At 43.4% G+C, this 25,891-nt stretch overlaps 1 protein-coding gene across 1 annotated transcript in view; it reads left to right on the top strand.

Annotated features, from left to right (window-relative positions):
* The window catches only part of LOC139387943 (gamma-aminobutyric acid receptor subunit alpha-3-like), a 141,063-nt gene that overhangs the window by 91,006 nt on the left and 24,166 nt on the right, over positions 1–25,891 (top strand). The window contains exon 5 of the mRNA XM_071134341.1: positions 733–953. Within this exon, the coding sequence (XP_070990442.1) occupies positions 733–953 (221 nt within the window). The remainder of the gene's footprint in view (positions 1–732; positions 954–25,891) is intronic.

Below are 25,891 nucleotides of genomic sequence, written 5' to 3' on the forward strand. Positions count from 1 at the left end.
TTCATTATGACATTCTTTTACAATATTAATGACACACAGAATCATGACACCATTCATATTAAAAATACTGGTGACCATTTTTTAAACAGCCACAAAAAAATCTAACTGAATTTATAGCTGATTAGTGTATTTTAACGTTTTAATACCTTTGGAAAATCCTGTCAGAATGGAAGAAGTGTCTGAGAAAAATAAGTGTGAGGCCACTCCCCCACTTCAGCAGCAGCAACTAACGGCTGGCGATTTCTCTCTGAACTTAGAGAGGTTTATCAGGGACACTGTTCCTTGTTACGTGTTTGGCAATATGGTCAGAGAGATAACTCTTGGAAAAGGCATGTTTTATCCCGCCGGCGACAGCTGTGAAAACGCAATCATTGGTGTATGAACTCTGAAGGATGCCTTGAGGATCCCACATTGACAAGGCTGTTTTCCCCTTCAAATAAAATGCATGATGCATTATTGACGTGTGTGTGTGTGTGTGTGTGTGTGTGTGTGTGTGTGTGTGTGTGTGTGTGTGTGTGTGTGTGTGTGTGTGTGTGTGTGTGTGTGTGTGTGAGGCTGTGAACAAAACTCAACTCTCTGCTTGTCAAGGCCACAACTGACAATATACTGTACCAGGACAGAGATCTGTCTTTCAGAGTTTGCAGCTCTTCCGAGAGATGGTAAATATTAGATGATCATGTAATTGTGAAGTGATACCTTAGAAAGTGACTTATTCTCTCCGTCTTTTCCCAGGAGTACACCATCGATGTGTTCTTCCGTCAGAGCTGGAGGGATGAGAGGCTGAAGTTTGACGGTCCCATGCAGGTCCTGCCTCTTAATAACCTCCTGGCCAGTAAGATCTGGACTCCAGACACCTTCTTCCACAACGGGAAGAAATCTGTGGCCCACAACATGACCACGCCCAACAAACTGCTACGACTGGTGGACAACGGTACCCTGCTTTACACTATGAGGTGAGCCACCTGACATTTCTCAAATCACATGACCTTTTATTCACCTATAGCACCAAGATTGAATACTTTCAAAGTGATGTTGATCCATTGTATACTCCACTGCCACCTGTCACTACTGCCTCCCCAAACACCACCACCACCACCAAAATCATCTCATTACTCAATTGCATATTACTTCTACCCCAAAAGTGGGTTAGCAGAGTCTGAGGTGGGCGAGGAGACCTGAGACCAGCTAGTGGACTGACAGGGGGTTAGCAAAGGTGGGTCAGTAGGCCTGAGACCAGCTAGTGGACTGACAGGGGGTTAGCAAAGGTGGGTCAGTAGGCCTGAGACCAGCTAGTGGACTGACAGGGGGTTAGCAAAGGTGGGTCAGTAGGCCTGAGACCAGCTAGTGGACTGACAGAGGGTTAGCAAAGGTGGGTCAGGAGGCCTGAGACCAGCTAGTGGACTGACAGGGGGTTAGCAAAGGTGGGTCAGTAGACCTGAGACCAGCTAGTGGACTGACAGGGGGTTAGCAAAGGTGGGTCAGTAGGCCTGAGACCAGCTAGTGGCCTGACCTGCACTCAGAGGTACTTTGATGAATGAAGGTGGTAATTGAATAGTGGATGTCTGGGCCCAGAGCTATCCAAAGCAATGTGTCTGACTACCAGGGGACTGAGTGGTCTTTCTCTGCAACCAGTCTGGCACAGCACATGCTTCATGGGGGAGATATAGTGTAACTATGCTCCTCTATCCACCCTCTCTTGTTCAGAGGATGATAACTATGATGTACCTAAAGGACTGTATGTCCTGAGAAGAAAATGCTACTGCGAGGAGAAACCACTCAGCCAGTGTACACTCATAGAAAAAAAGGTTCCACAAGGGCTCTTCGGATGTCCCCATAGGATAACAATTTTTGGTTCCAGGAAGCCACCTTAGAAATAGTTCTACATGGAACTCGAAAGGGTTTTACTAGGAACCAAAAGGGTTCTACCTGCAACCAAAAAGGGTTCTTCAAATGGTTCTCCTATGGGGCCAGCCAAATAACCCTTTAAGGTTCTAGATAGCACCTTTTTTGTAAGAGTGTACTGTGTAGCTGCTTAGACATCCTCAGCAAGCTTGAGTAAAATTGTGTTGCTTATTTAACAAACCTGTAGCAGCAAGAACTATTTAATCACTTCACTACAGCAAGAACCTGTCCGCCACTCTCAATCTCCTCATCAAGTATTGCTTTTGAATTGCTTGACATATAACCCTTAACCAAAATCTGAATCTAAGTAGGGCTCTTCATTTGATAATGGTTTGTCCACGGGGACTGATAATTACGGTTGCTCTGGGTAGAGTTAATTTGCCTGTGAATTTCATGCTGCAGTTTTCACGTAGAAAGAGGGAGGAACTCCATTCTTTTCCAGGCTGGGTTTCTTATGAGTTAATTTGATGTGGCTCTGATTCTCCTGAGGCTAAGAATAACATTTGAATTTGGATAGATTATTAAAAGGCCTGTCACTTTTTCATTTGCGAGCAAAGATAGTGTGTTGCAAGGCGAGTTGCTATCAAAGGCTTTTTGACTATTCTAGACACTGCATTAAGGCAAACAAGATACAAAAATAGTCAAACTAGTTTATAAATAGTTTTTAAATAGTATGAATAGTAACTTTGGACATTAGTATACTGTATTAATTATATTTGATTATTCATTCCATTATTAGTATTAATTTAATTAATTTCCAATATTCTAGGAAATGCCAAGAGCAGGCAATTTAGGAATGGTTACATGTTCTGGCCTAGTTCACCTCAATGAAATTGATGATTATGATTGCATTTATTTTTGCCAGTTTCAGTTTCCATCCTGCATTCTTGCTACGTATATTATTACAGCATTCAAGCACGATTTTCCCTGAAATTGTTCAATGTGTCATCATCCTCATCACCTTCAACATCCGTGTCGGCGACACTTGCATGAATGCACACTATCTCAGCACACGCTGTCATGTGATCTGGGGCCACAACCAAACCAGAACCTTTACGCTTTACAACATAATAAAACACTTAGGTTGCGTAATATGTTTACTTAGAGGGTGACACATGAGATCTTTCAGAAAGCCTGCTAAAGTGTGTTACAGATGTTGGATCTTAATTTGAACCCTTTTGCCGCAGGAGGAAAGTAATCCTACAACAGGAGGATTTGAATACCTGAAGAAATATTTAGGGGGCAGCTGGAAGCTGTGTATAAAACGCACGCTGCACTTACATTTGATCTTATGTAGGCTACGTGCAGCCTAAAGCACGTCTTGTGTTAATTCTTATGTGGATTATAATAAATGGACATATTTGTAGGGGGAAGATGTATTTTTTGTTAGGGAAAATATATATTTTTAGATCAATTGTTTAATATGTTGAAGGCAAGCAGACTAAATTATTGGTTTCCTCAGTGCCTGTGTGGTCCAGCGGTTACAGATGCTAAATGAGTTGTCATGGGTTCGATTCCAGCTCACTGCTCATGGATGAGTGTCTATTTTTGCCGCATTAATTCTGCATGGTTACAAGATTAATTCTGCGTGGTTACAAGGTTAATTCTGCGTGGTTACAAGGTTAATTCTGTATGGTTACAAGGTTAATTCTGTATGGTTACAAGGTTAATTCTGCATGGTTACAAGGTTAATTCTGTATGGTTACAAGGTTAATTCTGCATGGTTACAAGGTTAATTCTGTATGGTTACAAGGTTAATTCTGCGTGGTTACAAGATTAATTCTGCGTGGTTACAAGGTTAATTCTGCATGGTTACAAGGTTAATTCTGCGTGGTTACAAGGTTAATTCTGCATGGTTACAAGGTTAATTCTGCGTGGTTACAAGGTTAATTCTGCATGGTTACAAGGTTAATTCTGCGTGGTTACAAGGTTAATTCTGCATGGTTACAAGGTTAATTCTGCATGGTTACAAGGTTAATTCTGCATGGTTACAAGGTTAATTCTTCATGGTTACAAGGTTAATTCTGCATGGTTACAAGGTTAATTCTGCATGGTTACAAGGTTAATTCTGCGTGGTTACAAGGTTAATTCTGCATGGTTACAAGGTTAATTCTGCATGGTTAATTCTGCATGGTTAATTCTGCATGGTTACAAGGTTAATTCTGCATGGTTAATTCTGCGTGGTTACAAGGTTAATTCTGCGTGGTTACAAGGTTAATTCTGCATGGTTACAAGGTTAATTCTGCATGGTTACAAGGTTAATTCTGCGTGGTTACAAGGTTAATTCTGCATGGTTACAAGGTTAATTCTGCATGGTTACAAGGTTAATTCTGCGTGGTTACAAGGTTAATTCTGCGTGGTTACAAGGTTAATTCTGCATGGTTACAAGGTTAATTCTGTGTGGTTACAAGGTTAATTCTGCATGGTTACAAGGTTAATTCTGCGTGGTTACAAGGTTAATTCTGCATGGTTACAAGGTTAATTCTGCGTGGTTACAAGGTTAATTCTGCGTGGGTACAAGGTTAATTATGCGTGGTTACAAGGTTAATGCCTCGATCACACCGACAGCATCATTGCATTTTGGTGCACCAGAAGTACATACATTTCCAATAGAACGCTGTGTCTGCCTCGCAGCACTGCATTGCAGAGGCAGTTGCAGTGCTTTCTGTGTTGTGCATACGTTGGATTTATTGAAAGTATGCATGAACTTGTATGCATAGATGGTTTGACAGAAATGGTAGTAGAAGGTGAATGTTGAACTTTTGTTGCACACATATCCAAATGATGCTGCAAACCATTTTGCGCAATGACTCTGTCGGGGCGTAGCAGTTTAGGCATTCAATCCCGAGCGGTTTAAGGTTAGGGCTATGGTTTGGCATTGTGATCTGCCTGAGCGAAGTGGCGTATCCAACTCCACGAAGGGGATAAAGGGGGTTTAGCCCCCTCACTTCAAACTAGTGCCCCTCAGTTTTAGTTTTATGTCCCTATATAAAAATAGCTAAAATGTTCAAATGATTGAGTCTCAGATTGGGACAAAAACAATCTGTATCTTTGCTACACTGTGTCAGCACAATGGACAGAGCATGCCATGGTGTGTGTAGTGAGCCACTTGGGCGGTTAGGTATGACTCTTTAGGGGCTTCCATAAAAAGCAGGGAAAAAACACTTCTCATCTCTGTAGTAGACTAAGTGAATAACCTGGTACGCTTCCACCTGTAATATTTGATTTTAAAATAATAAGAGCAGGGTCAGGTTTACCAGTCTGACCATGGTGAGGACATTGTGTCTTTTACACACAAATAATAATCATCTTCAAGACCATCACGTCACTTCCTGTTGAACTCGCATCACGGAACCTGGGAGAGCTCGGGTTGTTGTTTTGGAAAGTTTGTTGTTTTGGAAAGTTTTGAAAATCTATTGAAAACAATTGATTACTAACTAGCTATCTTTTGAGTTCGGATCCCACGACGTGGTTGGCATCAGTTGCTATCTGTCCAGTGATCCTGCCGACCAAGGCCGGGTCTGAGGAGCTGCTCAGCTTGATGAGTTTAAACAGGAGAACGGCAAGATGACAGCAATCTGTAAGTCATTGAGAGAGGACGTCCATTCTGTATGTGAATCCATGATAACAATGACAGAGAAATCAGACTCGACGGCCTTAATTGTCCAAACAACATGGTTGTGGACGGAGACCTGGACGGAGTCTGAGGACAAAGTGAGGGAAATTATCTCGGAGAAGCTGAAGATGGACCACAGGTAGATTTAGGTGGACTGGAAAACCCACCACTGGCCCAGGTGACAGGCCCAGGCGAATAGTGGTCAAGTTGCTGAGGTTCAAGGACAAGGTAGCTGTTCTGGAAAGAGCCAAGAACTTTAGAGGAACGTACATCATCCTCAATGAGGACTATCCTGAAGCTGTGTGCCAGAAGAGGAAAGAACTGATCCCAGCCATGAAAGCTGCCAGAGCCATGGGGACATTGCTTACATCCTCTATGACAGGCTCATTGTCCACCCTCCCTCCCAAAAGCCTTGAAGGGATAAGAGAGCCACGCCTACGGGTTTGTAGCTTCAACCCCACAGCACACGCACACACTTGCACACACCAAATGATTAATGGACTGCTGGATGTATATTTTTTTCTCTTGCTTTTTTTTATTGCTCTTTTATATATTATGTCTATCTAATAAGCTACCCAAGAAAGGGCAAAAAAATTGCCCATATTAATATACACTACATGAACAAAAGTATGTGGACACCTGCATTTCGAACATCTCATTCCAAAATCATGGGCATTAATATCGAGTTGGTCCCCCTTTGCTGCTATAACAGCCTCCACTTTTCTGGGAAGGCTTTCCACTAGATGTTGGAACATTGCTGTGGACTTGCTTCCATTCAGCCACAAGAGCATTAGTGAGGTCAAGCACTGATGTTGTGCGATTAGGTCTGGCTCGCAGTCGGTGTTCCAATTCATCCCAAAGGTGTTCAATGGTCAGGTCTCTGTGCAGGCCAGTCAAGTTCTTCCACACCAATCTTGACAAACCATTTCTGTATGGACCTCGCTTTGTGCACGGGAGCATTGCCATGCTGAAACAGGAAAGGGCCTTCCACAAGCTGTTGCCACAAAGTTGGAAGCACAGAATTGTCTAGAATGTCATTGTATGCTGTAGAGTTAAGATTTCCCTTGACTGTAACTAAAGGGACTAGCCTGAACCGTAAAAAACAGCCCCAGACCATTATTCCTCTTCCACCAAACTTGACAGGGCTATGCATTCGAGCAGGTAGAGTTCTCCTGGCATCTGCCAAACCCAGATTCGTCCGTCGAACTGCCAGATGGTGAAGCATGATTCATCACCCCAGAGAACGAGTTTCTACTGCTCCCGAGTCCGATGACAGCAAGCTTTACATCACTCCAGCCGACGCTTGGCATTGCGCATGGTGATCTTAAGCTTGTGTGTGGCTTGTGTGTGGCAATGGAAACCCACTTCATAAAGCTCCCGACGAACAGTTCTTGTGCTGAAGTTGCTTCCAGAGGCAGTTTGCAACCGAGGACAGACAATTTTTACGTGCTGCGCGCTTCAGCACTCTGCGGTCCCGTTCTGTGAGCTTGTGGTCTACCACTTTGCGGCTGAGCAGTTGTTGCTCCTAGACGTTTCCACTTCACAATGATAGCACTTACAGTTGACCAGAGCAGCTCTAGCAGGGCAGAAATTTCACAAACTGACTTGTTGGTAATGTGGCATCCAATGACGGTGCCATGTTGAAAGTCACTGAGCTCTTCAGTAAGGCCATTCTACTGCCAATGTTTGTCTATGTCAGCAACAGGTGTGACTGAAATAGCTGAATCCACTAATTTGAAATGGTGCTCACATACTTTTGTATATATAGTGTATGTAGTCTTAGAAATAAGATTCATGAAATCAACAACTTGCTAACATCAGATAACATTCATATGTTAGCCATTTCTGAGACTCACTTAAATAATTAACTTGATGATACAGCAGTAGCAATGCAAGGATATAAAATCCATAGAAGAGGCAGGAATGCTTATCGGGGAGGTGTTATTCAGAGCCATATCCCTGTAATGCTTAGAGAAGATCTTATGTCAAGTCTTATTGAAGTGTTATGGTTGCAGGTTCACCTGGCATATCTAAAACATGTTATTTCGGGGTGTTGCTATCGGCAAACCAAGTGCTAACAGTCCGTATCTAAATCATATGTGTGAAATGCTTGATAGTATACTGTGTCGTGTCTTTGGCTATGCCGGATTAAGTGATATGACATGCTATTCTATGAAATAATTTATCCGTAATTAATATTACCTGATTGAGCTAATCATGTAAATGTAATTAACTAGAGAGTCGGGCACCACAAAATAATATTTATAGAGCTGTTATCTTCCGAATAAACTCGTAAAGACCTAGTAATATTTTACATCAATAGCAGTCAATATTAATCGTCATCTTAATTCAGTCTCATCTGAAAGTTGTAAATTCTTGATTATCTGCACGAACCCTGGCAAATAGGTTGAATCAGCAATATAAAATTGGGTTTAATCATTTATTTACTAAATACCTAACTAATCACACAGAATTACACATACCCATAATGAATGATAACTTGATTACAAATTACGTCATAAAGGAAAACATCCCTAGCGGGCGGAAACAGATATGACAGCTTGTTACACAAAAGAAAAGGGGCTGGGTTTGAGAGAAAGAGCGGGAAGACTGAGGAACAAAGGGAAGAAGCTGCGCTATCGTAAATTCAGTATCTTATCCATTCTAAATTACTGCCCATTTGGAAAAGGAAAATGCAATAAATATTTACTCTGAGCTGCGCTTCAGTAGGTTGGTGGTAGATGGAAGGCCGTGTTGCCCAACCAAGTCCTTTGAAAAATGTCTCTGGTTGTCAATTGGCTACGTTGTAGTAACGTTGTTGTGTGATAGACGGGATACTCTGTCTGTTCCTTCCTCACCCTCGTTTGCAGCGGCTGATGCTAACTCAACGGCTAGGAGGTATCATTTCTGTAGTGAATAAGAGTTCAAAGTTCATACCATTCGCAACCAAAGCTCACGCTGATGTTGGCTTCGTTCTGTAGTTATTGTCTGAACCATTCTGACATCGGACCGTCTTCCTCACGTCCTTGGAACAGGAGGTTATATTGTCATCAAGGACTTATATAGGAAGGGAGAGGAGGGCGTGTTTGAAAAGTTTTATAGCCCATGTCCCTTCACAGTGGCGGGCCACTGATTGAGCAGATCTTATGAAAACCCAAATCTCACATTTTTGAAGCTAAAATCACATTTCATCCCTACACGAATAATTTCATATTCAAACATTTAAATTGAACAACAATTCCATGTGAATCCGATAACTCTGATGTGTAGACTTTCCACTGTAGTGTTTATGTCATCTTATCATTGATGAGAATGTCTCAGATGACAACCGAACTGACATATGTTCCATTGGTCGGATTACCAGAATATAGTTCATTTCCCCCCACCTTCTGATGTTCCCAGTATCTCTATGTTAACCAAGGGTTTTGCAAATGTAACATTAGTAGGGTAGAGAGAGGAAAAAGGGGGGAAGAGGTAGGCCAACGTCATGAGAGTCCCCCCATGTTGGGTTCAATCTTGCGATTAACCTGCATGTTGCATACCAACATAAAAATTACCGTGGGTTGTCCTGGTTGTGGACCATCGTTGTGGTGCCAATCTGGTGGTCGACCCGGGAAGGGATTCTGCGAATGAAGTCCGCTCCATGGCTGGACAGCAGATGTCCAGTTGGTGGTCCTTGTTGCAGTCCCCCCTCTGGTGGTCGACCCGGGTAGGGTGTCTGCAAATGAAGAAGTCCGCTCCAAGGCTGGCCAGCGGATGTCCGGATTGGGATCGCCGTTCTGGACCCGTCGTCTGGTCGTCCAGACTGGAAGATCTGGGCAGTAACTTAGGCGGATGTTAACAACGCACACACACTCACGAAATATATCATTACATTTCCTCCCAAATAAGCAGCGTTGTGTCACTAACTGATGGTTGTATGGGGAAGTTGTTTATGGCTCTATAACTTTCTACGTGCCGAACAAAATGAAACTAAATTAATGAAAGCATAAACAAAACTAAATATAGTTATGCCACCTTAATCATCTAATTGGACTGTATTCTATCTATGTCCATGGTCTTGGCAAAATGACCCTATCATGGCATTGTCTAATGTCATATCTAGGGCTTTCCTAATTTGCGAGGTGTTGCTTAGGGTACTATCCTACTTTGATATGAAAAGTAGGATATGAACTATATGATAAATCTACAGCTGTAAGGCACTAGTTTTGGGCAGTCTACAGGGATGATGTATGTACTTCCGGGAAGAAAACTGGTGAGTGCTGTAGCTGTAGAGTTAAAGGCCTCAAAAATATGTTTTACAACTTTACTAAGGCTGGTATTTTGCTTGGACCCTTAAGTGATCCTAGCATAAATCCTAATTGGATGTTCCGTTGTGCATGTGCGTTTATGCTTACACAAGCGCACATGTCAAGGGAAGGAAACCAAGTATCCTGGCAGATTACAACTTGTTCGGAATGAGTCTGACGTAGTCAGGTAATTTTCAGGTCAATGCCTGGAGGTCAGTCAGAATTGGTGTCAAGGGAGTCTGTAGTGGTTTTACTACCAGTCACTGTCTTCCACTATTGTAGTGGCGGTAGGTATGAATAAGTATACTTCATAGCTATGTTATCCACAGAGGAGCTAACCTCATGACGGAAGTACTCTAAGTATTAGACCAGTCGTACGTGGTGTGACCATGGGTCATGACTTCTAATAACTTTTCTCCTGAACGGAGGGTTCTATTTATTAGTGATATGTGTGTTAACCATTGGAAAAGTGCAATGGAGATTCCCCTTCCCAGTGTTGCACTCTGAGTGACTCCTATGTTGCTGTTCTGCTCCTCACTGTTCTTAAAGGGGAGTTTACAACTAGATTTGATTTATGCTCTGGTGGTCTCGTACGGTGTTGTCCGTAGTCTCGACCCCCCTCCCCCCACCGGCCTCGATAAGGCTCATCATGGGTCTGGGCTACTATTCCCCCTCTTTGTGTTTCGGGACCCCCCCTGTCAGGGTAGCCATCCAGCGCGTCCTCTATGTCAGCTAGGAACGTCTCAGTATCGTTTGGCTGACATGGGACGGGGTCAAAGGTGGGGAAATTCTTGACGAGTTTGTCAAGGTATTCCGCGTCAAGCGGGCGGAGAGGGTTGGCTTCATCCTGTGGGGAAAGTGGAGCCGAAAGGCCAAGAGGAGAAGCCAAGCTTTGGCTTTGTTGGCCAAGAGGTGCCGTATTACTCAGTGCCGAATGGCCAAGAGGAGAAGACCGAGGGATACTTAATGGAGGCAATGTCTGAAACCTATCGTCTTCACTCCTTTGAGTGCAGGGCTCCGGTTGCTTGGATGGATAACCACGCTGTAGAGCGTGACCATTCTGGACTTCCTCCAGATAGTACCTAAGGGTGGTATTCTGCTGCATTGCAGAGTCCACTTAAGCGCTTAGAGTACTGATTTTGGACACGTGAGTGTCGCACTTACTCCTTTAGGTCTCAAACTTATCTGTCATGGTTTGCAGATAGAGTTCTTGAGTACGGAACGAGAGATTCAGTGATGAGATTTCTTCCGCTTGCTTAGAAATCAAGATTTCCATCTTCATCACCTGAGTTCTCTCATCATTCATTTGGTCAGCGACTTCAATGAGTTCTGCTGATTTGTCATCCAACTTAGTCATTGTGTTCATTAATTGATTGTCTTTGGTCTGCAGAATTCTGAGTAGAACCGTGTTACTCTAAGTAACGTTCAACAAAACTGCCTGCATATTATCAAATTGCGCGCTCCTGTTTGTAGATAGCTCAACAGATTTATCTGTTAAGATCCACAGCATTTATTCCACAGGACAAAACTAGGTCCAGAGTATGACTGTAGCAGTGAGTAGGTCCGGAAATATGTTGGACGAAACCTACTGAGTCGATGATGGCTCCAAAAGCCTTTTGGAGTGGGTCGGTGGACTTTACCATGTGAATATTAGTCACCAAAAATTACAATATTATCTGCCATGACTACAAGATCCGATAATAATTCAGGGAACTCAGTGAGGAACGCTGTATACGGCCCAGGAGGCCTGTAAACAGTACCTATAAAAAGTGATTGAGTAAGCTGCATAGATTTCATTACTTGAAGCTGAAAAGATGAAAACTTAGTCGCTTTTTTTGTAAATTTAAGTTTGCTATCGTAAATGTTAGCAACACCTCTGCCTTTGTGGGATGGGCGGGGATATGGTCACTAGTGTAACCAGGAGGAGAGGCCTCATTTAACACAGTACATTCATCAGGCTTAAGCCATGTTTCAGTCAGGCCAATCACATCAAGATTATGATCAGTGATTAGTTCATTGACTATAACTGCTTTGGAAGTGAGGGATCTAACATTAAGTAGCCCTATTTTGAGATGTGAGATATCACAATCTCTTTCAATAATGACAGGAATGGAGTTCTTTATTCCAGTGAGATTGCTAAGGCGAATACCGCCATGTTTAGTTTTGCCCAACCGAGATCGAGCACATTCTCAACAGGGATCGCTGAGCTGACTACACTGACTGTGCTAGTGGCAGACTCCACTAAGCTGGCAGGCTGGCTAACAGCCTGCTGCCTGGCCTGTACCCTATCTCATTGTGGAGCTAGGGGAGTTAGAGCCCTCTCTATGTTCGTAGATAAGATGAGAGCACCCCTCCACTTCTCTTGGTCCTGTTTGTGGGTGAGTCCTAGAAAGAGGGCCAGTTATCTCCAAATTCTATCTTTTGGGAAGGACAGAAAGCAGTTTTCAACCAGTGATTGAGTTGTGAGACTTTGCTGTAGAGCTCATCACTCCCCCTAACTGCGAGGGGGCCAGAGACAATTACTCGATGCCGACACATCTTTCTAGCTGATTTACACGCTGAAGCTATGTTGCGCTTGGTGATCTCTGACTGTTTCATCCTAACATCGTTGGTGCTGACGTGGATAACAATATCCCTATACTCTCTACAATCGCCAGTTTTAGCCTTAGCCAGCACCATCTTCAGATTAGCCTTAACGTCGGTAGCCCTGCCCCCTGGTAAACAGTGCATGATCGCTGGATGATTCGTTTTAAGTCTAATATTATGGGTAATGGAGTCGCCAATGAATAGGGTTTTCAATTTGTCAGAGCTAATGGTTGGAGGCTTCGGCGTCTCAGACACCGTAGCGGGAGAAGGAGAGACCAGAGAAGGCTCGGCCTCTGACTCTGACCCGTTGCTTAATGGGGAGAACCAGTTGAAAGTTTCTGTCGCGTGAATGAGCGACACCGGTTGAGAATTCCGACAGCATTCCCTTCCAGAAGCCATGAGAATATTGTCCGGCTGCGGGGACTGTGCGACGGGATTTATACTACTATCTGTACTTATTGGTGACACAGATGCTATTTCATCCTTTCCTACACTTAAATTACCCTTGCCTAACGATTGCGTCTGAATTGCTATCCTGGTCATAAGGCGATCGTTCTCCTGTATATTATGAGTACAGTGACTGCAATTAGAAGGCATAATGTTAATGTTACTACTTAGCTTCAGCTGGTGGAGGTCCTGACAAACCACATCCAGATAAAGCGTCCGGGGTGAAAAAGTTGAATGAAAAAAGTTGAGCGAGGGAAAAAATGTATATATAAATAGGTCATTAAAAAGTAAAAACCGTAAAGTTGGCAGGTAGGAAAGTAAAGTTAGCAACAAACCGCACAGCATCATGTAAACAAGTCTTTCAGCACGCTTATAGAGAGGGGCACTCAACATATACTGCACTGACACATTTGACGGATGATTGGTTGAAAGAAATTGATAAGAAGATTGTGGGAACTGTACTGTTAGATTTCATAGCAGCCTTTAATATTGGCCATAACCTTTTATGAGAAAAAGTATATGTTATGGCTTTTCAACCTCAGGAATATCGTGGATTCAGAGCTGTCTATCTAATAGATCTCAGAGAGGGTTTTATTTTAATGGAAGCTTCTCAAATGTCAAACATGTAAAGTGTGGTGTACCACATGGCAGCTCTCAATGCCCTCTACTCTTTTTATTTATTTTTATTTTTTTACCAATGACTTGCCACTGGCATTTAACAAAGCATGTGTGTCCATATATGCTGATGGTTCAACCATATACACATCAGCAACTACAGCTAAAATGTTTGCACCTGGGGCCTGTGAAAAGACCCCTGGTGGCATGTCTGGTGGTGTAGGTGTGTGTGTCAGTGCTGTATGTATTTGGAATTTCCAACACATGAATATTTCTTATGAAACAAGAAGTGACGCAGTCAGTCTTTCCTCAACTCTTAGCCAACTCTTAACCCTCTGATTAAAATGAAGAGCAAGATGTGTGGCTCTGTTCTTGGCCAGCTGGAGCTTAACTAGGTCTTTCTATGCAGCACTTGACGGGACAAAAATCGAAGTAAAATACAATAAGAGTCTGCAGGACTTGCATTGTGGAGTGTGGTGTCTAAAAAGCAGAGTATCTCTTTATTACGGACAGGTCTCTACCCATCTTTACAACCATTGAATCTATATGTTTTGACTATGACAGTTTACAATCTAAGGTAACACCAAGTAATTGTGTCTCCTTAACTTGTTCAAACAGCCACACAATTCTTTACCAGATTCAGCTCAGGTCTAGAATTTAGGGAATGATTTGTACCAAATATAATGCTCTTAGTTTTAGAGATTTTCAGGACCAGTTTATTACTGGCCACCCACTCCAAAACACTGCAACTCTTTGTTAAGGGTTTGAGTGACTTCATTAGTTTTACCAAATGAAATATTAAAGCCACACAGGCTTTCAATCCACACTAAAGAGTAGAACTATATTGACAAATTATACATAGCCAAACTATACAACGTGGACGAGCATCCAAACTGGAGGAAAGTTTATTATTCTACAGTAGGCCTACATCTGTCAATCAGCTGATGGCCCAAATCAGCTCATCAACTCAGCCAGGGAAACACAGTAGCCTATTATGGGATTTCACACCTTTCATTATGTGACAATGGATAGGCTAACGGGTAGCCTACATAATTTATTGGAATATAATCAAATAATAAGGGGGTTATTGCACCAATCGATGTCACTAGAATATCGGCAGATTAAACCATCAATACGTGCTAAATTCACCCGTGCACATCTGATCTCAATTGCAACCATTATTGGTCACCTCCTTACCACTCCCTAAAATATTATGTCGGTGTTACCTTGGTCCTGCTTGCAACCAAAGTCTTTCAAGATACAGTATGTTGGCCCTCTAGGTTGGTGAGGTAATCAGAACAATTTAGGTCATTTTTGAACAGACTAAAAGCGATTTATAGATTTGACAAGCATTTCCGTACAATATAAATAAAGTGTTTCATTGTTTACCATGGCAAATCTACTGTGGCAATTTACCCGACACTTTGTATGAATGGAAACTAATATTGATGTTACCTGCTGTTATTATTACTATTCTCCAAAAGTGTCTGGCATGGTCATTTCTTATCAAGATCGGGGGTACAATATTTGAAATGTCTATATAAATCAAGTCAATTGAACCCACCCACATGGCTTCATTTCAGATACATTTTTGTACATTTGAATGTTTCAGTAATAGGACCTAGGCCTAGCGTTTGAGCGAGCAAGTCAATTATTTTGATAGCAAGCCCTGATCCCAATGACTCAACTGTCTCTGCATGGAGAGAACGAGAACTGCTCTTATTCAGGGACTCACGAGGCTCATTTGAATTTACTGATGCAGCAGGACAATTCTTAGTGACAAAAGAGTGATCAAGTTAAGATCTAACATCTGTATGTCACCTTTTGTCCCTCTATTGCAGTGTATTGTAGCTGTTTGGTGGTGGCATTTTGAGAGCAGAGTGAGGGGGTGGGGTTAAATAATAGATCCAGGACTGGATGTTTATTGCTGTTTTATCGCTGTCTCTTCACAAAGTGCCTTGCCCTTCACAGTTCTACCAGTTGTGTCTTAAAGACAGGCTGCAGTTGTCTCCAACAGCATTTTATGGAGAGTTCATTATGTTTTCATGAATTAAAGAGTACTGTGTGCACAAACTGCCTGTGGTAAATGTGACTGATACAAAAGATAGATTACACTTCCATAGCACCCAGCACTGCGAGGTCAGCTGTCTCAAAGGCAGCCTCTAAGCTATGACAGAAAACTAAGAGATGCCTTCCTCTCTTTACATAAGACCCTGGTGAAATGAGAAATACTGTAATGTAAACAGTTATACTTTCCATCTGGGGTCGTTGCCAAACTTCAGTCCTTTAGAGTGGCTGGTTGATATACTCTCAGATCTTCCGTCATGATGACATAGTGTGGTAATTTGTCATTCATTAAACTAGTATAGCAGGTCAAGCGTAGCCTGAGTGCCAGTCTGTTTCTGTTTGTGCCAAGTCCTGGCACTCAGGATAGGTCAGGTCAGAGCCATGTATAGAGAGAGTTCAGCCAACTTTGACACAAAACGCCATGTTGGTGTCCTTTTACTTTTTTATGATGCACATATGACACATTGTTGACACATTGTTGAACCATTGTTGAACCATTGTTGAACCATTGCTAATAGTTGCCAATATTACTACAGCTTGAAGATTGTCATATTGTAATCGGTGTAGTGAATGTCCCAAACATTTCTGAATCCTACTGTGGTTTCTACTTGTACAGTATTTTGTATTTCCATAGTAGCATTTCATGAAACACATTTATTGTCCTGTCACAAACAGCACCAGAGCCCAGCAGATGGAAAGGTCCCAGTAATATGTTGCAGATTCAATCAGTAAGTCACCACAGGATTTCTTCTAGAACTCAACAGGTGGATTCTGCAGCAGTAAGCATTTCTGCACTACAGGCAGAAGCAGGCATCATGCCGAGAGAGGGGGGGGGGGGGGGGGTCAACATTCCAAGACACAAGAAGAACAAGAGAGACACGGACTGTGGTTTTGTTTGGTGAAACGGACATCGTGGTGCGGTCTAATCAAAGGCCGGCCAAAGTCACAGTGCTTATTATGAGGCTGGCTGCAGCCCTCATTCCTCCCACACAGCCAAGCCGTCACTGACCGGATTCAGCCCTGATTTGCTCAACATTGGCTGGAGGCAGTCAGCACTGCCTTTATACACAGTCTGTCTATATGCTGTCTGTTGGGGATGGGATGGTGCACTGCAGATTGCTCTGTAAAACTACAGTAAATATGGGAGCTCTGGCCCTCCCACTATCCAGCAGCGGAGAGGAGAGTAGCCTGCATTCATTCACCAGTTTTGTTGAAACTGTGTCTCCATTTAGGCCATCTCTCGCTCATCCATTATCCTCTTCTTCCTCCAGTACTCTCTGTCTCTGCATCTCTCCATTACTCTCTTCTTTCTCCAGTACTCTATGTGTCCCTGCATCTCTCCATTATCCTCTTCTTCCTCCAGTACTCTCTGTGTCTCTGCATCTCTCCATTATCCTCTTCTTCCTCCAGTACTCTGTCATTCTGCATCTCTCCATTACCCTCTTCTTCCTCCAGTACTCTCTGTGTCTCTGCATCTCTCCATTACCCTCTTCTTCCTCCAGTACTCTCTGTGTCTCTGCATCTCTCCCTCACCCTCTCTGATTGCCCCAGACACCTCATTGTTCCAATTTGTAATCATGTAGTGAAGCAATGTCTGTGTGCATAACTACAATTAAGGTACATCCATCTATTTAGATCATCAGTCCAGTGCCCTTGTCATTTTTGCCAAGGATAATGTCCATTTTAATGATGATGATGTTGATGATGGTTTTGATAGGGATGAAATACGTGTCAGTTCATTCTTGTCATTTATCACTACCTTGCATACTTTCTTTTGTTTGTTCAAACTTACAAAAAATGATAGACAAGACGCTAACGATACAGCAGCAGCCTGTTGACGTTGTCACGTTTTTGCAGATGTGCACATGTAATGGATGTGCTTGAGGGAGCTCCATCCATTATGGGGGATAGGCTGGGCTGACAGCATGGGAAACACAGGCGGCATTGTGAATAGCGCTCCAAACTTACAGTGCACATGCTGCAGCCAGGTATCACACACATCTGTTCCATGTTGACTGGATGGAGGATGCTCCCTCTGGGGGACTGACAATTAATTTAGGCTCTTTTTCTTAGGAGTTTCTAGACGTGTGCAGCTTGAGTTCAGTGGATTTCATTCTTAATGAAAAAGTACAGTCACTCACTCAGTCATATTTTTTCCTTCAAGTATTACATGGCCATGGTCAATATATTCAGATTTAAAACATTAAAGGATAGAATCTTCTGAGAGTATAATGCAATTTTATTTTATTTTTGCTTTTAATTGTAGCTGAATATTTTACTGGGGGAACAAATGTATGATGAAGATATTATACAGTACATTATAGAGCACTATCAGCCATTAATGGAAACATTACATGAGATTCGTACAGCCCTTCTCTATGTTACTTGGCAAGGTATAAAAGTTTTTTTCCCCTCCCTCTCCAGGTTCTTTTAAGTTTCCCTTGACCTCCTGGTGACATTCCCATCCATCTCGGGCAGCCAGCCGCAGCAGTTTGTTAGCCTGGGATTATCCCTGTGGTGGAGCCCTATTCAGCATGACTTTTACTCCCTGTCCCTGGCTGTCCCTGTCTCTGTCCTCTTCACAGCCCTTCAGCCCTCCCCTGGCCTCGCCCCAGCACTCGATATGGGGGCGGCAGGGGTTAGGATTTAATTGCATGTTCAGCGCTATAACAGGCACTCTCTTTGGGAGCCTATTGGCAAAGCCCTGTCACAGAGCCAATAGTGATGTCTCCACCATGTGAGGGGAATGAGAGTCACTGACCAGGCAGAGGTGGGGGGAGATGGGATGGGGGAGTTAAAACAACCATGGGGGCAGATGAGGTGTTAGGTAGTTTAAGGGCAGTCATGGATTTCTAGTCATTTAGCTCGCTGACGTAATACACGGAGGGAGATGGCTATTAATGTCTGCCTGTGAGTAATTGTTGCACATGGAGGTCTTAAGGTTACCTCTACAGTGCTGCCTTGGAATGTCAGATGGAATTGGAGGGCGTGTGCTCTTTGTTGCCTCTCTCAGTGCGTGCCAGCTCCACTCTCTGCAGTTGTCCCTGTTGATTTAGCCAGCTGCAAATGACACCTCACCAGGGTCAGCAGTATGAAGTGGCAGCCAGGCACTGAGATTTATAGTGAGGGGAGGGGGTTTGGAACAGGTTGAGGTGCCTTTTATCACTCCAGCCCTCTTTCTGCAAACCTCGTCTCCATCTCTACTGCGTAGAAGGGTTCAGTAAGGGTGAGTCATTAAAAGTTAAAGTACAAAGATTCAGAGCGTGGTTTAACAGAAGTGTGCATGTTCACAAAGGTAGGGAATAAAGTGGTGATTAATCATAGAATGGGGCCTACAGCATGGGGCCTACAGCATAGCATGGGGCCTACAGCATAGCATGGGGCCTATAGCAAAGAATGGGGCCTACAGCATAGCATGGGGCCTACAGCATGGGGCCTACAGCATGGGGCCTACAGCATGGGGCCTACAGCATAGCATGGGGCCTACAGCATAGCATGGGGCCTACAGCAAAGCATGGGGCCTACAGCACAGCATGGGGCCTACAGCGCCTACAGCATGGGGCCTACAGCATGGGGCCTACAGCATGGGGCCTACAGCATGGGGCCTACAGCATAGCTCCCAGGATGGCTCCCAGCATGGCTCCCAGCATGGCTCCCAGCATGGCTCCCAGCATAGCTGGGGCGGCAGGTAGCCTAGTGGTTAGAGCGTTGGACTAGTAACCAAAAGTTTGCAAGACCAAACCCCCAAGGTAAAAATCTGTCATTCTGCCCCTGAACAGGGCAGTTAACCTACTGTTCCTAGGCCATCATTAAAAATAAGAATTTGTTCTTAACGGACTTGCCAGGTAAAATAAAGATTTTTTAAAAAGCTCCCATTAAAGCCCTGCATGTGTTTTCGAATTTACTGTAAGTATTTTAAACAATACATTCCGCTGTATGTGGAATATAAAACCTGGTTGCCGTTATACAACATCATTAGGAACGACGGTAGTACTTGCGGCTGACCCTGGATTCATGCTTAAACTAATGAAATCTTCAATACTTTCTGCTCCTATACTGATGAGTATATCATATGAGATGAGAGAGAAAAAATATATAAGAAAACAAAATTGCCTCTAGCTAAACAAACAATGTTGGAATTGAAGTACAAACACTGCTGATAATTGTGGCATGTTTTCTCCTCTTGATCATTGATAGTGATGTGTGGGTTGGTGTGCATCCTTGTGAAATACTGACAACACAATCATACAGTGACAGATAGCACTAAGTCAGCTGACCTCCTAGTAAGGATATCTGGATGTACTCTTGTCCCAGGGGAGTCAAGTGTTTAATAGACATTTAAAGTGCCCTTTGGCTGAAGTCTTAATAGTAGTCTGCCAGGCTAATAGAACTCTCCTTTTAACACTTCCAATAATACGCAGACATATGCCGAGGAGAAAGAAAGTACAACATTGAATTCAGCATTGGGTTTAGGGCCGTCCAAATAAAAACTTTATTTTCTGTCTGACCTTCTCTCTATGTTTGCTGCATGTTATTGGATTAGGAGTCTTTGTGCTGGGTAAATACGGGTAGTTTGTTTTCACACAGATTCAGGTTTAATTACTTTCTCGTACTCTAACTGATGTCAAGCATCTCTGGGTCCATAAAACAGATTCTCAGTGGCATTTTCAGTGGTGAAAATAATACTAAACACTGCTGCCATCCTCCTCCTAGGGGTGTTGTCTAATTGGAGCCAAGGGGTCCATTTTAATGATGTTTGTACACTGAAACACTAACTGTTTGTGAACCTGCACAAGGGCACGTTTATTGAGACATGTGACGAGACAATGGCAGCCAAAGAGCCAGCTAGAGCATGTTAAATAGACAGCAACAGTGACGGGAGACTTTGGCTTGGCTGTCAGGTGCATTACAGATTTGCTGCGTGAATGTGTAACCTTGACACAGATGGAAATAAAGTCAAACTCAGTCAGGGATCTGTCTCTACTCTGTTTCAGCCCGCGTTCTGATTGACACACCTACGGGCGTTTAGCAGGATGTTGGTAGGGGCTCCTGAGACCATGCAGGGAGAGGAGTGCTGGGCATGGAGGAAATGGGATGGGGAGGGTTGGTTCCCACGTCGCCACTCATTTGGCCACAGCTGTGACTGACACATATTGTAACGGGGCATTTCACGCCCTGTTAGCTGCTCAGCCACCTCATAATTAGGGTGGTGTGTGTGTGCTCGAGTTCGGCTGATTTTAGAAGAACAAAAGAATAGTTGGAGGAGGTTTACAAGTATAAACTTGGGAGTTTTTTAACTGGGGAGTTAAAGTATATCCTGTAAGAGGCAGGCGGGATGTTTTCTCTGCTCTTAATGTCATATTGTTACCTCACAGGGTGATTTGTGCAAGGAAACGTACCTGCTGAGCCAATGATACTTGTAAAGCTCAGTCTTAATGCCATCCAGACTCTACTCAAATCAAATCAAATGTTATTGGTCACATACACATGGTCTACTCCAGTTCAATCACCAGAATAATGTTTGAATCTCTTTTTAGAAACACTCATTCGGGGAGCCATTTTGGGTGACCTTTCACTCTGGCCTTTTGCTCCTGTTCAGAAGTAGTCTGTTGTGAAGGAGGCTGATATGAACTCATGTCCTACACCTGCAGTTCACCAGAGCTGACAAAAGTTACAGAATAGACTCATTCATTCAGGGCAACCTATCCAGAGGAAAATGGTTTCCTCTTTTAGACCACTGGTTGCCTTGTATAACACTTTTAAATGTTCTTCAGTGTACAACATGTGCAAGGGCATGAACTGCAATGACATCTCCTGATCATTTAGGTTTCAATGGGTTAATACATTTTATTAACCCATTCCTCCTCTGGTCTCCTGTACATGACTTCCCTAGTTATATAAAGGGTCAATGAAAAACAGACGGGAAGTCATGGCACAGATAGCAGAGCATTTTTGTTTTGAATGAAGCCCCATAGTAAAGGACAGTCATGTTGCTCAAGTGGACAAAACATACAGCCCTATCCAAGGTTTCTAAGCAACCAGCCCCTGACATACATTAACACAATGCATAGAACCACTCTGAGAAGACTGGATTGTGTGTTTGCAGTCAAGGATTGTGTGTTACCACCATAATTACCACTGTAGTTAGTTACTACCATTTTTACAGCTACCTCTCATTTCAATATGCATATTCCACTATAGGATTTAGCCCAATGTAGCAGTAAATTGTGTGGTGCGAGAGTAGTACTGTGCGTTTCACAGCGTTTCCGCAAGTCATTGTGGATAACGGTAATTACGGAGATCTTCTCTCGAGCTAATTGCCGTGCGTTGTTATAACTGTGAGAGCCAGGCATCAGAACCTAAGGAATAGCACTGTGGGAAAAAACCTTGGTTGGATAGTTATATGGATAGTAATATTGTAATCCTTGATTAGGGCTTAAAAACCAAGGGCAGAGCTGTACAAATGTAATGGCTTTCCTGATCTTATGACCTATGAGCTCACCACTCGCATAGTCAGACAAAAGCAGAAAGGACAGTCTTGTGATGTATACTCTGGGGTGCAGGATATCTGGGATAAGGGTTGCAAAGCTACCGCTAATTTACCAAATGTTACCAGAATATTCAGTCATTTTGGTAATTAACAGCTAATCTATGGCGCAGGATATGGTAACTTTGGTAACTTATACTTCAATATCTTAATCTTTTAAAATTCATATATAGTATTCATTTTTTAATATCTGTCCATATTGTCAATGAGTTTCTAGTGGATAGACCATATGGTTCAATAGAAAATTGCCTAATTAAAAAGTATCTAATCAATAATAGTATGATTTTCCATTAACTCTGCAACTCTTCCAACTATTGACTTTTTCGAAACTGCCACCAGTTGGTGCCAAAACATTTACAACAAAGACATATTGACATGCAGTAGTAAAATAAATACAAGTGTGTGAAACATGCTGAAATCCTCATATTAAACACCAATGGTACTCACAAAGTTGATTGTTTATATTTAGGTTCCTGTTTTGCAGTTTTGTCATAATTTGTGGCTGTTATTCACATTTTTAAATCCTCTTATTTGATTTGTTTATGTATTTTACATGTGATAAGGCCACGGAGGGCTAGAGATCATTTACAGACACCTGTGATAATCTGAAGTACCCATAACTACCCATTAGAAGGTTTCCAGTAATATACGTTCACTTTGCAACCCTATCTATGAAATGTTATGTTGACCTTGTGGAAAGGTCAATTCTCCATTCTGTTGCATTTGACTGATTGAATGTCTGCTTAGCAGATGCAGGGGTCATTCACTAAACTTCCATAAAATGTACAGCTCTGTTGTAGTCCATCTCTCTCTCTTGTCACCACCATGCCCCCACCCCCTCCTCCTCTCCCAGGGGTGTTTTCCTTCGGAGGAGGTGGAGTAGGTGGGGTACGATGTCATCATTACAGTAGCGTATGGTCTCACCAGGGATTTCTGTCTTGGAGAGGGAGACTCATTGATCATGATCCAGAGTCCCCAGCTATGATGATAAGTATGATGATGAACGATCCGCCCTGGACCTGACAGTAGATTTTTCACTCATCACACCGAGGAGGGGGTATACGTGGCTGGCTCTAGCCTTTTGGTGGCCCTAAGCAAAAAAAAATGTTGTGGCCCCCCCAATTGATGGTGGATAGAAACATTTGTTTTAAAGTAAATTTCCTGCAATTTTATAACAAATGTCATGGAATTCTACTTACGGTATTTTGCCATCGGGCAGAGAGACATTTTTGCAATTTTAAAGCAAGTTTTCTGCAGTTCTACACATTTAGATTTGAGGCGAAGAGAATATTTTGCAATTTTATAACACATTTCCAGCAATTCTACTAATTTTGACATGTGGCAGAGTGAAATTGTTGCAGTTTTAATGCTAATTTCCTGCAATTCTGCTCATTTTGCTATGAGGTGGCAATTCTTCTTTCAGTTTTAAAGCTAATTTCCTGCAACTCTACACATTTTGCCATGACTTATGCCATGTTAATGATAACTGAATGATAATGACTAACAAAGTCAATTGGGGCACCCTGGAGGTTTAGATAACTGGCAAGACTAAACTTACCAATCTAAAAATTGTTAGCTGGCACGAGTAAATGAGTGACTATCAGTGAATGACAAAATGAGAAAAACTGCTGATGCACAACCAAATTTCTAACTTACATCTTGTGTATTCTACTATTCTAACTCCAACAGTAAGTTGAAACCGAACTGAGTATCTTTTTTTGTTCGTCGCTTATGCCTGGAGCCGCCCCTCAGTACCAGACAAAGGTCCAGTGTCAGCATGTGACGTGACCATTTGTTCTCTGTGAAGTGTATATGTCAAGTTGAAAGCTTATTACAACAAAGAGAACAGAAGTGATAGATTGAAAGGCAGACTCTGAAAGTCCTCCAGAAGCTGTGAATCACCCAAACAGACCTCTAGCTAGTAATGCAATAGAGTTCCATCAACACAGACTCATCTTCTCCACTGGCCGGATTGATAAGTAATGGGAGAAGTTTTCAGGAGCTGGTGAGGTATGGAGTAGAACTTCAAATAAAGGGGGGTGGGGGTGGGTGGAGTGGAACACACACCTCCCTCTAAGGCCCCCTGGAGCTCCGACAGAGACAAGGTGCTACAGGCTCTGGCGATGGCACTGTGATCGATGCAGCTGTTATTCGGGAGGCGGCAACGGGAGAAGGAGGGGTTGGCCCCATGAGGCCATTTTTGCTGTGGCTTCCCGGCCGACAGGCACACACGCACTCACGCACACACAGGAAGGCCATTAATTGTCAGCAGCAAAGTGTTCTTCTTCCTCCAAGTATAGTTAATTTTCAAGGCCAAGAACATCATAACCATTATGGTTGAAGGTTACCCAGGGGGTAAGATGCTTTATCTCATTAAACACTTATGAGTGGTGGTACAGTGTAGACTTTATGACGTCTTGATGGCAGGAGCAGGGGACATTGCTCAAAATCACAGCAGTGTTCTACTAGACTAGGGAAGTATTTACCAGAATGGAGTTTATTAGGTCATAGGGTTAATTGAATGATTGATCTGCTGCATTTTAATGAAAGTGAGAGGATACAAAATAGAAATCGATGGGTTTTATTAACAATGGTGGGGAATGCATTGGAGCCTGAAAAATTGTGTTTTTCTCAGGGTTACTATTCCCCCGAATGCATTGCTGTATATTGTATTCCAAAAACAAATTCAAGTACTAAAGAAGAATCTTTAAATTCCATATACATTTTCTGTACATCATGCCTATACCTATGTCATTGCTCAGGAAGAAGCATGTTCTGTTTCTTATCCTGGTTCCAGTAGGTGTTGATAAGGTTCCATGGGGCCCATAGATCTGTTTCCACTGCCATCTGAAGCAGGCCCCCGTCAAATAAACTATGGACACAGAAAGTGCCATTGCCATTCTGAAGTATCCTGTCCACTGACATTGTCTACCATGGTAAAAGTGAGTTAGTAGGGAGAGTGGTATAGTACTGGTGCCATCATCATGTAATGTGATGTGTGTTGTGAGATGTGATCTCCCAAGCAGATGCCAGTCTCCTCCCATCACTCCTGCCTGATTTGCAGAGCTCCCTCCCTCAGGAGTGGAGTAGGTGTGTCGAGGGTCAGCGGGTCAATATCTAATCAACTAGATAAGGTCTCCAGAGCAGTCTGGCTAGCTGGCCCCGAGGTCTCCAGAGCAGTCTGTCTGGCTGCTCCACAGGTCTCCAGAGCAGTCTGGCTGGCTGGCCCAGAGGTCTCCAGAGCAGTCTGTCTGGCTGCTCCACAGGTCTCCAGAGCAGTCTGTCTGGCTGCTCCACAGGTCTCCAGAGCGGAGTAGTCTGGCTGGCTGGCCCCGAGGTCTCCAGAGCAGTCTGTCTGGCTGTCTGGCTGCTCCACAGGTCTCCAGAGCAGTCTGTCTGGCTGCTCCACAGGTCTCCAGAGCGGAGTAGTCTGGCTGGCTGGCCCCAAGGTCTCCAGAGCAGTCTGTCTGGCTGTCTGGCTGCTCCACAGGTCTCCAGAGCAGTCTGGCTGGCTGCTCCACAGGTCTCCAGAGCAGTCTGGCTGGCTGCTCCACAGGTCTCCAGAGCAGTCTGGCTGGCTGGCCCAGAGGTCTCCAGAGCAGTCTGTCTGGCTGCTCTACAGGTCTCCAGAGCAGTCTGTCTGGCTGCTCCACAGGTCTCCAGAGCAGTCTGTCTGGCTGCTCCACAGGTCTCCAGAGCAGTCTGTCTGGCTGTTCCACAGGTCTCCAGAGCAGTCTGTCTGGCTGCTCCACAGGTCTCCAGAGCAGTCTGTCTGGCTGTTCCACAGGTCTCCAGAGCAGTCTGTCTGGCTGCTCCACAGGT

Source organism: Oncorhynchus clarkii, chromosome 29, assembly GCF_045791955.1.
Source record: "Oncorhynchus clarkii lewisi isolate Uvic-CL-2024 chromosome 29, UVic_Ocla_1.0, whole genome shotgun sequence".
NCBI lineage: Eukaryota > Metazoa > Chordata > Actinopteri > Salmoniformes > Salmonidae > Oncorhynchus > Oncorhynchus clarkii.